At 45.7% G+C, this 15,866-nt stretch overlaps 1 protein-coding gene across 1 annotated transcript; it reads right to left on the bottom strand.

Annotated features, from left to right (window-relative positions):
- Positions 1 to 4,615: 4,615 nt before the first annotated feature.
- On the bottom strand, positions 4,616 to 15,023 carry LOC119381850 (uncharacterized). The gene is made up of 6 exons (XM_037649604.2): positions 15,003 to 15,023; positions 14,336 to 14,497; positions 11,466 to 11,607; positions 8,909 to 9,132; positions 5,772 to 6,055; positions 4,616 to 4,901 (listed from the first exon to the last, which is right to left on the bottom strand). Exons 1-6 carry the CDS (start codon positions 15,021 to 15,023, stop codon positions 4,616 to 4,618), a joined length of 1,119 nt encoding a protein of 372 aa, XP_037505532.2.
- Positions 15,024 to 15,866: the final 843 nt, after the last annotated feature.

The raw sequence follows: 15,866 nt of genomic DNA, 5'->3' as shown, positions 1-15,866 counted from the left end.
CCTCTTTGCATTCCCTTTAGGGCTTTCTTTACTTCTCCTGTCAATACTGCTGGGATGTCGGATTCCTCTGGGATATTACTGCTTCTTGCGTTATCATCCTGACTGTCTTGGCTGCTGTACAGATCTCTGTAGAACTATTCCGCTACCTCAACTGTTCTATCCATATTGGTTGTGACCTTGCCTTCCTTGTCCCTTAATGCATACATCTGATTTTTGCCTATGCACAGTTTTGTCTTCGTAGCTTTGAGGCTTCTTCCGTTCTTTAGAGCATGCTCAATTCTCTTCATATTATACTTTCTTATGTCGGCTACTTTACCCCTATTGATTAACTTTGAAAGCTCCGCCAGCTCTATTTTGTCTGTTGCATTTGAGGCTTTCATGGCTTGACCGGCTGCGAAGCGGCTGCGAAGCGGCTGCGAAGCGGCTGCGAAGCAACTGACCAAGGCGGCGGTCAGACCTGCGACGCAGCAGAGGGTGCTAAGAACATAAATACTACTCGCTTAAGGAAAATCATAAGAGAAAGGCACAAAATACATATACAAAGAACTTTAGATAATGAGCTGGCAAGCAATCATTGAAACATTTCTATACTTTTAGTTTATTCACATAAGAAACGGGGTCCCTAAAAATATTAGCGTACTCAAGAATAGATAAGACGACAGTTCCGTATGCTTTAAGCTTTGTGCCACATGAGGAATGGCGAAGCCATTGCTTTGTTAGTGATTTCTGTTATGTAGTCATTCCTGCGCAGATCACTGCGAATGTGAAGACCAAGGTACTTATAGCGCTCGACACGACATATGATGTTACTTACCCTTTAATTGCGTAGTCAAATGAGTTTATTTGTGTTCTATTTATTATAGGCATGACAACACTTATCTTAAAGGGACACTAAAGAGCAAAACGATTTTTCTCGCATTAGTAAAGTAGTCTTCCACGATACCAAAAACACCACGCTTTCTGCACGAAGACGCTTAATAAGCAAGAAAACGCGCAAAAAGAAAATACAGGTGGCGACGCCACCTTGGAATTCCCGCACCATTTGCCGTGACGTCACATATTTTCGACGGCGCCTGCTTGGGCCCACTTAGTTCCTAATCGGATAAATCGAAGTGCATTGTCCTTTGAGGGGGCCAGAGGCTTGACATAACGAGTTTGTGGAAATTTCGTCGAGCCAGTGGCGCCAAAATATGTTAAATGCTCTTTGAAGTCTTTTACGTCACGAATTACAAAGTTGGGCGCGAAATTTTAAAAATGAAACTTTGAACTTGGTTTTCTCTAACAATAAACCTATGGTGGTGAAATAAACTACACGAGAGTTCTCCGAGCACACTTTATCAATCTAAACCAATTCATTGTTTCTCTTTAGTGTTCCTTTAAGGTTTACTGACATTTGTCATGTATTACACCACTGAAAACGTCCATGAGTTCATTTTTCAGTTGCAGTTGATCGTTAGTAAAATTAACAACAAAGTAGAACACGCAGTCGTCTGCGTACAGTCTTATTTCACCATTATGTGTGTCAGCAATGTCATTTATGTAAAGTAGAAATAATAACGGGCCTAACACTGATACAATGACGAGTTTCCCAAAGACTCACATCACGAGTGTGCATGATGCAGAGGTCAGTGTATCAAGACCCTTGCAATTTAATGCGACGTCCAAATACCACATTTGCTCAAATGCTGCATCTGGACTGCGCATGCCTTTGGAATTCCCGCAATGTCGAGTACTGTGAACACTCGCCTTCTTCTTTCTAAGCACGTTGGTGTTTATTGCATCAGTTCTTTGACCAGACGCTACGAAAGGCGTCTGCATCATATCACTTGTGTTATCCATGTCACGATATACATGACATGCATGTCATGAGCATTCGTGTCGTCACCTGCCGTTATGTTCGTCATGCACGCATATCATTTGATGTCCGTTTTATTAAGAGAAATGCAGTGAAGTGGCCACTACGACATCGCGATGGCGTCTTGTCATGTATGACACGAAGTGACAAGCATGCCATGCCATTCATGTCATGAGTCCTAATTTTATTTTTATTTATTTATTTTATTTATTTTACAAATACTGCAGGCCCTATTCGGGCCCAAGCAGGAGTGGGAACAGCATTAACATAAACAATAACAACAATACTGATTACAACAGTCGCTAAATTACCGGTAAAGCAAACGCAAACTACAATCAACATATGCTTCGCAATTCCAAACACACAACATTATAACCGTGATAAAACATGCACATACAACAATTCAACACATGAGGTAAATTCTCTATACATAAAAAATGAACGGTGGGAGTCAACTGCCAACATAGCTGTTCAGCATAACATAGCTTTACATGTCAAACGAAAGGTTATTTAAAAACTGAACAAACGATTCTGTTGTATTAGCGTTAACTACTTCTTCGGGTAATTTATTCCATAGTGATATTGCATGCGGAAAAAGGGAATGCTGGTGTATTTTAAGATTACTAAATGGCTGTTTAACGGTTTTGTTGTGGTTTGTACGACCCGACCGCATGGGGGGCTCAGTTAAGTAACTTTCACGAGGAATTTTATAGTGACCGTGGTACAGCTGATATAAAAATTTCATACATTTCTGCGATGAGCTAGTTTTTTCAATTTTGCCCTGTCGCGAAGAACGGACACGCTTGAAAAACGCGAGTATGTGGTGTATATAAACCTCAAGGCCAGATTTTGCACTCTTTCTAATTTCCCGATTAAGTACTTTTGATGCGGGCTCCATATCAGATCCGCATATTCTAATTTCGGTCTGACGAGAGTCTTGTATGCAGTTAATTTTACGGTTGATGACGTACGACGCAATTTTCGTTTCAAAAATGCGAGCTTTTTTAGCGCGTTGCTGCACACATTTTCTATATGTGTTTCCCAAGTTAAACTGTTTGTAATTGTAACACCTAAATGCTTTACTTGATTGGTTTTTTTAATGTAAGCAGTATTAATAGTATAAGAAAATTCCAAGGGTTCTTTTTTGTTGCTAAATGTAATACACGCAGTCTTCGAAGTATTAAGCTTCAATCCCCATGTTTCACACCATACGCTAATTGAGTGCAACGTATCATTGAGTCGAACTTGAGTCGAATTAGTCGAATTGAGTCGAATTAATATTGTTCATGCACTAGTGTCACGTCATGACAACTTGGTTTACATCAAAGTAATTAAATGGCCGCAAAATCCTTATGACCGTGTGCATCATGTATGTCGTGACGTACATGACATCGTATACATATCATGATCTGTAATCTCTTTGTCATACATGTATAACGTTGTGCCATTTGCGATGTATGTATATCAAGTAAATAAAACGGTGTCGAAACTCCAAGACCGTGTCATGTATGTCATTATGTACATGAAATGCATGGCATCATATTCAAGTTATGACCTGTCATTTGTGTTCGTTGCGCACCCAAGTCATGTCCTGCTAATTTTCGTAATTACCCACTTAACAAAACCACCGCGAGAGCATCAAGACCGCGTCGTGTACATCATGAAGTACATGAGATGCATGACAATTTTTTAGGCTATGACCTGTCACATTCATCTCATGCTCTTGACGTGCCATGCTAATTTTGGTATACATCAAGTTAATGAAACGGCCGCGCGGAAACGAATACGTAGGCTGTCATGCAGACAGACAGATACGCACGAACTGACATTGGTTCGCCAAGAAATGCTTAGCATTTAATAATAAAAGCCTCACCAAGGACATATCCTCAAGCTCTACCGGCAGAAGGAATAAACTGAGCCCAGTTTCTGCGCATTTTACTGAAACCACTTCATTGCTTCACGACGGGCAGTGCCAGCGAACGCGAACCTTCAAACCAAGATGGTGCCCGCAAGATGCTGTGTCTCAGGGGCGTAGCCAGGGGGGGGGGGGGTTGGGGGGGTTCAAACCCCCCCCCCCGAAATTTTTCAGTTTTGCTTGCGTATATATACACGCGCACAGACAAACGCACGCACGAACATACATAAAGTATGGTTGAACCCCCCCCCCCCCCGAAAAAAATTTATGGCTACGCCCCTGCTGTGTCTCCACCCTGTAGCGGAGGAAGCGGACACATTGAGGCGCCCTGCCTGAAATCGTAAAGCTTTTCACTCGAATGTCTCGTTGCCATATCTGTGTCACAGACGTTTGGAGGTGTTCTTAGTAACTAGGGGCTCGTTCAGGTGGCTGTGCAATATATGAGTCGCGATCAACGCTGCAGTCTATTTCATTTGTTTGCCTTCCTATGCGTGCGACCTCTACAGCTAAACGAATGTGCACTTGGTTTTATCTCTCTCTCTCTCTCTCTCTCTCTCTCTCTCTCTCTCTCTCTCTCTCTCTCTCTCATCATTTCCCTCATCGCAACACCAGGGGCGCCATGATTTTTTTACTGTGGGGTGGGGGGCACACACGACAAGTGCAGTTCCTTTGGGTGGGGGAGCAGGGAGGCGGGAAACATATGCGTTGTGTTTGACAATGCTTGCTCTTGGGAGTGAGGAAGGTGGGGCAAGCGATTCTAAGGGGAGGGGGGGGGGTTAGCCGCCCGCCCACTCCCCTCCACCCTGGTCTCAATCTCACTACGGCGCCATTCTGTTGCCCCTATGCTAGCGCGGGGCAGCATTTATCCAGCGTCGCCGCGTCCTCTCCGCGTGCGGCTTTCTCGTAGCGAGGAAGTGAGCGAGGTTCTCGAGGAGTAGCACTATGACGGCGAGGCCTAGCCCAAGGCCAAGCAACAGAAACGTGGCCAGGGAGTGTTCAAGGCTAGCGGATGCCTCTCCCTCGTCAGACTCCGGAGATGGCGACGCCTGCGGCACAACGGACTCGCAACCCGGAGCGGAGATCTCGGCCAACCACTTGTCCAGCAGTCCACCCTCACGCATCTGGCCTAGCCTGCGACGGCGAGGCGAAAGGAAATGAACTCGTCAGATTTTAAGCACACCAATGAGAGTATTTTAGCACGACGAAGACGCATACGAACGTGGTCTACGAAAGGGGTTACGAAGATGGTCGTCATACGAACTTCGCCGAGAACGACTTAGAACGAAGGCACCGAAACCTGAATCAAATATTCGTCTAAGAACTTCAAAAGAGAGATTGAAACATGATTATGAATGAAATGTAAACCAGGATAAAACCTGTAAATAGAATAAGGAATAATGATAAAGATGGTTCATTGTGCTAAGCAAGTTTCAAGGCCAGCGCATGGTGAACATCGTTCAGTAAAAGTAAACAAGGATAAAAATGATTATTGTGCGTGGATCACGCCATGTGCTTGTACTCGTAGAGAGCTTACAGTTCTCAGGCCACCGGCTTTAATGCATGACATGCTTGTGCATAGTTTGTATCCAGTTAACATCACTTTCTACCCGCACTCTATTTAGGCCTTTCTTCCCTTCATCCTATTCCCTGTAGTGTTGCAAGTAATCAAATGTAGGCTGGCTTATCACTCTACATTGCAATAAAGAGCTCTCTCACTATTTATGTCTCTCCAGAGAAGTAGCAGTCTGTTCCCGTGATCACATTTCGTGCCTCTCTTCTTCCACTCTTTTCATTGCATCCTTGCATGGACACATTATCAGGCTACAGAGAACTCTGATCAGAGGCCCATCTCTCTACGTCGTTTGCTCTAATAAATTATCCTCTGCAAGAGCCATTCTCGGTGCACAGGAGTGCGAGCCACTTCAGAGCGATAACTATGCGGCCTACCGCATTGCACTGCAAGGCACTGTCGTGAAGCCATTTAATTAAAGTATGTCTTACTTGGCGTCCAGCGTACGTCGTACGGCCCTGGGCAGTCCCTTGCGCACGAACATGGCCATGGGCACCTGGGTGACCGGCTGCCGGGCGTAGTAGAACTCGCCGTGCAGCATCGGGCAGTAGCGGTGCAGCCGCCGATTGATGGCCACACGCGTGAAGAGCATGGCTGCACGCTCGGCCTGGATGTCTTGCAGCGTCGAGAAGCTGAACAGCTGTGCGGCCGGCAGCGCACCGCCTTGCTCCACCAGACGCCGGTAGACCTTCTGGAACGACTCCACGCGCGTGAACTGCGCACGCCCAGCGGAGAGTTGGACCGGCGACCCGGACGTGAATTAAGCAAAACCACTTTGGAAGGTAACGTGCATGGGAGCACTGTAACATGCATTGCCAGTGTGACCTCTCCATGGTACGCTTCAGATGCGATCTAGAACTTCGTGTGTTAAGAAAAATGATCTAAGCATACTGAATCCCTGCCTCGCGTCAGCGTCAACGTGGCATATAAACCAGTTTTGTGTTTTCACACATTCATTACGCTTTGTTCGTACTTAATTGCGATAGTAAATACATTTAAATTGTGGGCCTATTTTCGTTGTCACTGTCATGTCCCGCATAACGCTTCCAGCCTCCACAAACTAAACGTAATAGTTTTACATTCCCCAACTATATACCGGCGTTTTTTACAGCGAAAGCTGTTATGAGGTCATTTCACCGGCCGTTTTTGGCGCCGTAGTTGTCCGCCGCCGCCGGTGTCCGTAACCAGTATCGCTCGAAATAAGAAAAAAAACGAAATAAGAAAAAAATTCCAGGATGGAACGAGGTTCGAACCTGGGCCCTCAGCGTGGGAGCCCAGTATTTAACCTCTGAGCCATGCCGGTGCTTGAAACTGCGCCGCAAAAAGGTCCAATACAGGCTTCATGTCGGGAAGGTACCACATTAGCATATGCAATATAGCAAGAGTAAAATAAGCACCAAGCGTCGCACAACGCGAATTCTGTAACCAGGCGAGTAGGTTGTTGAATGCTTCCAACCCATTACAAAGGGCTCTGCCATAATTCTTTATCGTCATCAGGCACAGCATCAACAAAGTGCGCATAATGCCTTACATGCGTTTAGCAGGTACCAACGCTCTCCGAAGAATGACGAAAAATGGCACAGTGCCTGCTGCCCTACTTCTCAAAAATTAGAATGATTTATAGCGTAGTGGGTTCCTCACAAGTGCACTTGTATTGGTTGCCAAGGAAGCCCATAAGCCCATGATCCATTTCCTCGGGGTATCAGTAAAATTACAATGATTTATAGCCTAGTGGGTTCCTCGCAAGTGCACTTGTATTGGTTGCCAAGGAAGCCCATAAGCGCATTATCCATTTCTTCGGGGTCTCAGTAAAGTTCTTCGCCCCCCCTCCGTCTCTCTCCCACGTCAACGTATGTTATACAGCATGACGGGAGAGGGAAATAGCGACCGGGCGTCACCCAATTCAAATTACATACCTGGTGGGCCGTTTTTAAAGATTCCAACCCATTACAAAGGGCTGAGCGACAATTCTTCATCGTCATCAGTCGTCGCGTCAACAAAGTGCACATAATGCCTTACAGACGTGTAGCTGGTGCCTCGCTTCTCCGCAGAATGACGAATAATGGCTTAGTAGGTGCTTCCCAACTTCACTAAAATTGTGATTTATGGCGTAGTGGGTACCTTTCTAGTGTACTTGTATTGTAGCCCGAAGAGAGCTTATAACGGGCTCTAGAAACGCCGCTCTGCCAGCTTTCGCTGTGACTGTGCTGCGGTTTCAGCGCAGGCCTGGCATTTTGTTTTAATTCGATAGCAATTATATGGACTCTCGAGGTGTATTTTACACGGAAATGACTCCTTCGCCATCATTTTCCGTGTAAAGTCCAAATGTGCGTGTTGTGTTGCTGCGTCTTACGTTGCTGCTGGGGTGCCAGTGTGTGTGTATGGGGGGGGGGGGGATTTTTCGCTCGGGCAGTAACTGCGAACTTTGATTCTCGACAGACGCTACTAGAAGTATCTTAACCTTGTATGTGCATTCTCTTCTTACTTACTTCGCGTTGAAGCCACAGACAGCACGAAAACCGCTTCGCTCCCTCGAGCGGCCGTAGCGGCCTTCCAAAAGTATCGAAAGGTGGGCTAGTTGGTAATTCATACTTCTTCGGCTTACTGGGAGCGCGGTACACACAACAGACGAAGGAAGAACCACAGAACACGAGCGCTCACTAACAACTGGTTTAATCACACATTATAAGGACACATTTATACACAAAGGTGCGCATGTCAAAAAAAGGAAAAAAATTACAGCACGAGCAGCACGCGGCGCACTTTATCGAGGCACTTGTCTAAGAACTATCTATGTATTTAAATTCACAGTCATGTGGTGATAATGAAGGATGGCCTATACACTGGTGGCTTATACACTGGATGGCTTATACACTGATGGCTTATACACTTATACCTTTTCTTGACATGCGCACCTTTGTGTATTGATGTGTCCTTCTAATGTGTGATTAAACCAGTTGTTAGTGAGCGCTCGTGTTCTGTGGTTCTTCCTTCGTCTGTTGTGTGTACCGCGCTCCCAGTAATCCCAGTAAGCCGGCCGTATTCCCTTACACCAGCGTTTTGCAGAGTTACGCGAGGTCGGTTCTAAAAGGAGTTAGCTGCTACCTCTGCGTCGTATAACATTACAATTTGTTGCTATCGCATTCATCGCTCCGCTCTCGCGGCGAAACTGTGACTTCTTTTTTCGTGCTTCTCACTGAATACCTATTTCTCTTTTACAGAAGGCCGTCGACAGAGATGTTCGTGCTCTTATGGGAGCCGTAGCTATAGACCACATCATGTACGTATCGAACTGTTCGTGGCATGCAAACAACGCAAGAATGATGCACTGCGTAAACTTTTCGCCACGCAGGTGAGGTTTTGAAAGATTTGCGGTAGCACCGGTGCTGTTTTCCGACCCCTATCTATAGCTGTCTCAAGGTCTTCCCGCATACAAAGAGAGGTAGACAGTTCTCATCATCATCGCATTATCAGACCATGAAGAAACTTTAGTAGAACATTGTATGCAGTACTATCTGTTCGCATTTATGATGTTTATATCTGATAACGTGACGAGCCTCGTTTGTACCTTCATGGCCTGATAGAATCCAGACCCGCGCAGCAACACCGGTCGTATCTTCTCCTCCCGTGCCAGATCCTCTATATCCCAGATTCGTTCGACATCTTGCTTGACCAGGAGGCTGGCTTTCATAAACGCCGTAAAGAAAGTGGTCACCAAGATGACGCTTATCAGCCAAAAGCCCGTGACCAGACGCTGGCTGACGGGGTTCGGCTTGCTCCAACAGGACACGGCTGCAGCGAAAGAGTAAAGCGAGAGGTTCAACCCTTGCAGGCGTCGCAGCCTCAAAACACGCTGTGTGACATTGGACACGTTCGTTCGTGTCGGCTACAGATGTGTCGCATGTTGAGAGAACATGATAGGAGATATGTTTGCTAAACGTTCATGATGAGCACATGCGCTGACGATACAGTAAAGGTTTTTCTCAATGCCAACGTCACAACCATCGCGCCCAGAAGGGGCGCGTAGTGTGCCCCTAGTATTTATATACGATTCTCTCTCACGGGCAATCTCCCTCACGGGCAACGACCAGTGTTCAGCTTTCGACGAATGTGTTCAACTGCGGCACATTTCTCGACCATGGCGACCTTCTGTGTCAGAATTGTGCGTCGCTAGAGCGCCTCATAAGACTAAACTAAATCCTGACAGTTCGATTAGCCACGATAAGCAGGTAACAGGCGAAAGCCTATGCTCTCACATGGCACTCAATAAATTATGGGTTTTCGGTACCATTCTTGTTCGCGCGGCCGACACCGGACACCGAGTTTTTGTTCTCGTGAGCCATAAAAGGTTTTCGCCTTAAACGGGTCATGAACTACCCCTCGGTCTTGGTGAGATAACACATCCGGCGGATAGCAGACACCGCTTTGAACATCTCGGCCAAATCTTGCAGTCGTGCGCGGCAAAGAGGGTTTAGAAGCGGAGCGCGAAATTGCCATTTTTTTCAGGCGCCCTCTTTTCATACAGCGGCCTGTGCTCACTCTCTTCGGAGATGCTGGCGCCTGCTGTTTGACGTCAAACAACAGATAGCATGTTATTCGCTAATAGCCGACATAACTCAAGAGCGGGGTTTTGTTCAACTGCGCTTCTTTGCACGGGGTTCCGCCACGTGCTAACGCAGAGCTCCATAATCTGCTAACATTACACAGTGAGCCACACATGCGCACAGGAATCACAACGGGAGAGAGCGATCGCGTATCATCACGCGCTCTCAAGGTCATGACGAGCTCACATATATAACTCCGTTCTCTCGCGCCATACCTCACTATGTAGTTTCCAGCGCGTTCGTCGAAACGAGAGACGAGAGAAAGCGCTTAAGCGCACGACCCACCCTGTAACTCCGCTCGTTCTTGTAGAATTCGAGAAATTTTAGGGGCGAAGCTCCTTATAGCGGCACCCGTTCGTCCCTCGTAGCGTAGTATGTAACCAGTCTTACGCTTTGACCTGCAAGGTGGTGCCGGTGGGAGATTTTTTCTGTGCGTTGTTGAACAATAAAAAATTCGCAGCGTTAGCTAAAAGCCGACTTCTTCTGTCTCTCATTCCCATTAGCAGCCATTCTTTACCTCCAAGGTAGTGCCTGGTGAGATTTCTCCTGTGCGTGATTAAACAATAAAAATTTTGTTCAAAACGCCGTTGATTGATGAAATAAACCAACAAAAGACGCCAGATGTTTCTAAAGCAAAACGAAAAGACGCCAGCTGCTTAACGAAAGACGCCAGATGTTTTCTAAGCAATGCTTTTCTAAACAATGAAAATTCACAGCGTACATGTGAAATTAAAGTGCGCTGCAAGTCGTCATAACTCATCGAACCTTTAGTATAAACGCGCCCGATCTCACGTCGGTGATGATGTACTGGGCAGAATTCACGGAAGATTCACGGTTTACCGATGAACCTCCGCAGCTTCGCCCACTCATCATCATTCACTCCGTGGATATGCTGTGATTTTTTTTTTCAGGCACTCGACTCGTGAGGGAATAAACTCCGATTCCGAGGTATAACTCGATGATCACTTCGAATAGTGGTTCATGACCTCTTTAGCATACCGGTTGTAAGCAACCCTTTTGAACCCTTCTGCACCTCGCCCTGTGATGCACTACCTCTTGGATCGGCCCATCCAACTTTCGTAAACGGTTTGTGTTCGACGCCGAACGCCCGTATTTTTATTCATGAGTCATACGAGCCTTTCTCCTTGATATTTTGCCGGTAGTGCATTTCGTGCGCATTAATGCATTGACAGGTGTATGTTCTTCATGTTTGTTCTTGGAATTCGTCTTTCTTTTTCTCGTTTTTTTGCCCTTCTAGGTAAACATGTCAGGCTGGGTCACTAAGCTAAAATTTATTCCTCTCTTTCTCTCTCTCTCTCTTTCTTAGCTTCCACGTTGAACGAACGAGAAATGACGCGCAAATTTGCACCCTGTGCCCTTATATTGTACGCGGAACTCCATGGCTCTGTAATACCGCCAGTATCATGGATTGTTTGCCGACGAAATTAGTCCTAGTTAATGCGGACATCGTATGCATCGGGCAGTATAGCGGTGAACAAAATGGCGCACTCTTGCACTCACTCTCTGAAAGAACGCTGGCGACGAAATGCCAAATGAAGTATCCCGGACCACGAGATTTCTCTTTGCCCGCTCCCAAGGCTATTTCGATGACGTAGTGGAGCAAACCACACGCCAGAAGGCTGGCGACGATCAGCATCCAGACCTGAAAATTGCAACCGTAAAAAACAAACGTATACAACCACGCCGTGTATTTCCTGCAGCACACGGTTTACGACAGGTTTCCTAGGAAACTATAGTCTCGTAAGGAATTCAAATCTGCCGTAATAAGCCATACATATTGCAACATAGGCACATAAAGAAAAATTCACAGGGTCCCTTATGCATTCGCCTAACACGACTCGAAGGCGAAAGCCATCTTCGCCTTTCTTTCTTTGTTTTTTTTCAGTCGATGTATTGATTGTCCCCCATCTCCCACAGCTTTTTGTACCTCACCTAGTTTTGCCCTGCCTCCGGTATCGGCCCACGCTTGACCAAGGGACGATGCCATGTGGTGACGTCATCACGTGACGTCACGTTAGATGACACCGCATGGTCACATCACAAATTTTGTCGATCTGTGACGTCCTGATGACGTCATACATGGGGACGTCATCACGTGGTGGTTATTTTTTGCTTCACTCCTGTTGACGCCGATGGTTAATTTTCGCGTTTGATGTGGTGTCTAAGGCTTTCGCCTTAATAAAACGCGTACAAATTCAGATTGCGCAACTTCCTCGCGTGCAATTTCCCGCTGTCGTTTACATCAACCGCATGGTTTCCGAAATGGTCCGAAGTGTGACGCTGACGTCATACAAAGTGTTCCGTGACATTGATGCAGAACCGTTCCTGAGCATGCTCCAAAACTTTCTAGCAGAGACTTGAGTTAACATTTTAAGCTCCCCAAAGTCAATCAATATACATGTGCATTCATCGCTGCAGCGCGCCCTAATAGTCGTTATTAATATTATTGTTTTCTTTTATGTTCGCTGATTGCTACAGCAAATCATGACTTGAGCGGTTATTCCAAACTGTCGGTGAAGTTTTCGGCAAGTATACATATGCAAGGTTCCTATTGCAGAGACGGGGGAAATAACTGCTTTTCAAGAAGCATGCCCGGAGACGATGCAACGATCTGGGTGTCTATTGAAACAGTACGCGTATTCTACTTACGAGTATGCTGTGTATATAGCCCTCGGGTGTATTGGAAGGCGTGTCCCAATAACTTATGCTTACTTCAACGCGCTCTTTGAAAGATACGACGGCAACGCGCATACCTAATACTGTTTGTTCAAGAGTCGAGCAGAAACTCAAAGCGAACAGCTCTAATAATTTTTTAAGAGTAGATCTCAAGGCGTCCAATCGCCACTCAAGAAATCTAAAATATCCTGTAATTTCTGAGTAAATTTTTTATATGGAAAGGGAGGAGGAGGGGGGCGGATTGCCTTTATCTTTAATTTTTTAGACATCCGACTTGTGCATCATCACCATCATCATGCACGATTACACATTTGCATCCTCTTTCATTGACCTTCAGTGCAGAGTAGTATGCAGAAAGTGCTATCTCAGGGCGACCCCTCTGCTTTCTTCAAAGTAACTTCTTTGTATTTATATGAGGTGTAATCGCGCGCATTTCAATTCTAGCGGCGGGTTTACGACACCACGTGATCTCGCTAGAAATCACGTGACGAGAGGCGTTCGCTGAACTCAGAGGAGGAGCTGGCTAAGACGCCCGAGACGGCAGGTCACGTGATCTCGCTTTGACCAATCAAGTGTAAGAGCGCGTATTTCAAATCTATCGGAGAATTTACGACACCACGTGATCTCGCGAGCCAATTACATACAGTGGCACGCTTACAGCTTCGCTGTGTGGCACTGGCTTATTTCTTCTGGTTCCCTCTCTCTCTTTTCTTGGCCATGAAGGGAAAGCTGCGGGGGCGGAGCCTCTGCATGTGTATACTTCTACGCCAAGTAGTCCGGTTTGGTGCGCCTTTCGTACCACTGTGGGATGTGATGACTGCGCGGCATAAGCGTTGGACGGCATTTTGATTTGTCTGCTTGGACGACCATTTGAGGGTGAAGTTCGGCGCAAGTTTCTCAGGCGAGTGTATGGAAAACCCAGAACGAGACGGACGCTCACCTAACGATGCAGACGCCGTCGCGCGTTTCAGGTACGCGATAAAAGGCACGACAGTCTCACACGTGCAAAAACGCGAAGTGGCGATTATAAATTTAAACGTATATAAATATGTCACTGGTGCGCTGCAACCTGTCGCAAGGCGCGTCTTCTAGAAAATGAAGGAGCTTTTTTTTTATTCTCCCCGTAGAAAAATACGGGCACAATTGTGGGACTACCCTCATTAGCGGTATCACTCGCGCAATTTGGCTGTGTACCCTTGGTTTTGGTGGCTCCATACCTTGGCTCCATGGCCAAGAAAAGTTCTCCGCGCGTATAGACTATTTTACGGATGTGTTTCGGTGCCGCCATATATGGGGCTATCAACCTTGCAGTTTTGTATCTTTAGCACAACGAACAGCGCTACGGTGACCGTATACGCATGAATACGGTTGGGTTGGTGCATATGATGTTTCCTAACCTTATCAATTTACGTAAAAAAAAAAAACAGATTCCTTTAACAGCCCAAGGTGTCGGCACCCGCATGTATTACGCAATGGACTGAACGTGGGTGTCTCGAGGACTTTGTTAAAGGAATTTCTCACGGTTTCGGAAGTTGAAACGGGCTCGAAACGGTAGCTCGTTAAGACCTGCCAACTTATTAGGAGGTTTAGTCCACTAGACTCGCACTGAGTTAAGGATATGAAAGGGTCACTGGTGATAATCTGTATTAATTTCTGCCCACAGCATAAAGTACATGCTATGATTGTTTGATCACCGTGGGCGAAAACGTGAGCGCGATGCTGAAGAGATTGCTGCTGAACTGCTTCGGCCTCCCTCCGAGGATGACCATCTCCTCGTACGAGTAGGGCACTGTTGGGTCGGCCACCGACACGCGCTGGGCAGTCACCACCAGGGGCCCTGGTGCGATATCCGCCTCCTGTCGTTAAAAAGAAGAACAGGCAGATAACTCATTCATTGGACTGCTGCTGCATGAGTACAATGTTGCATCTTGTTAGGTCTTTTTAGTGCATTGGCTGCCGAGGCGTATTTCTCGTTTTTGTATTTATTTATTTTTCTTAGTTTTTTTCGTTTATTTATTTTGTAGAGTTTCATTTCTTTGTTTTGGTTGTTTACTGTCAGAGAATGTTTACCTTATTTGAAAATGTAAGTGGAAGTGGCAAACGAATACACTGCATTTTTTTTTAACTTGGAAATGATAAATGGCGCGTTCTTCAGGACAAGGGCAATAATAGATTAGAAGAGATCTAACAAGAAACACAGCTCATCCGCTTGCAGAGTTTATAAAACCTGGACTGGAAAACATGGGTGACTGTGGAACCAATGTGCGCTCATTTTTGTCGTCTAGTTAAATTTAATATGCTTTTAAACTGACTTTTTTCAACCTTACATAGAATTGCGTTTATATGGCGCTATGAATTTACGCAAAAGACTTCTTCGGTCATCTGTTTGAGCATCTTCTTGTGCAGCTATTTTTTCCGTGCCACTATATGCAGTGTCTTCTAAAGCTACTGCTTCATGCACCTTTTTTGCAAGTGCCCACTTCACGCGTGTTTTCGAGAAAAAATACGCTTGATGTGATTTAATTTGATTTGAAGTATAGTTTTATTTCAATGATTGAAGCTAAACTGTCCGTCATTGTCTCGCTGATTCATGTGAGTGGTCGAATTTGAGGTGTTTATGATTATAACACTCTTCAAAACCATACATGACCCAAAATGTAGCTCGATCTCGCAGCCTACCATCTTTAGGCAGACATCTTCGTTTGTATAGGTTATATACAGGGGCCTTATCACAACTTAATGACGCTTCAGTGTCAGGTAAGCACGTATAACAGCGTCGATTACCTATAGTAACTGAAAAAGCTTTCCTTTGTTTACTAAAAGCATACGAAAGTTGTCGCCCTTTCTCCTCAATTCAATCGTACTGCTGGGGACGAAAGGTACCCATGAGGTTTGCGAAAAAGCCGAATTCTAGCTCAGCCTAGGAACATAGTCTATAATTGATTGTTGGAGTCTGTAGTAGACTTTGAGACCTGCACACACTTTTTCATTAAAGCAAGAGTCATGCACTAGCAGAGCAGAAAATCTGCGTTTGCTGCTCATGCCCTGGATACTTCTGGCTCCGCATTCACGAAAACGTCTTACGCGAAAAAAAATTTCGTGAGAGAACATTTCAGCCAATCACGGGCATATCATTAGCGAAGCCGGCTGACCAATTGGGAAACGCACTTACGAAAGAGAAGTTAGAACTCTGAATTCGGCCCCTGTTCTCGGGAGTATACGTCT

This window comes from Rhipicephalus sanguineus, chromosome 2 (assembly GCF_013339695.2).
Source record: "Rhipicephalus sanguineus isolate Rsan-2018 chromosome 2, BIME_Rsan_1.4, whole genome shotgun sequence".
NCBI classification, from domain to species: domain Eukaryota; kingdom Metazoa; phylum Arthropoda; class Arachnida; order Ixodida; family Ixodidae; genus Rhipicephalus; species Rhipicephalus sanguineus.
The sequence above is the reverse complement of the archived record's forward strand: the minus strand, read 5'-3'. Positions and strand labels throughout refer to the sequence as shown.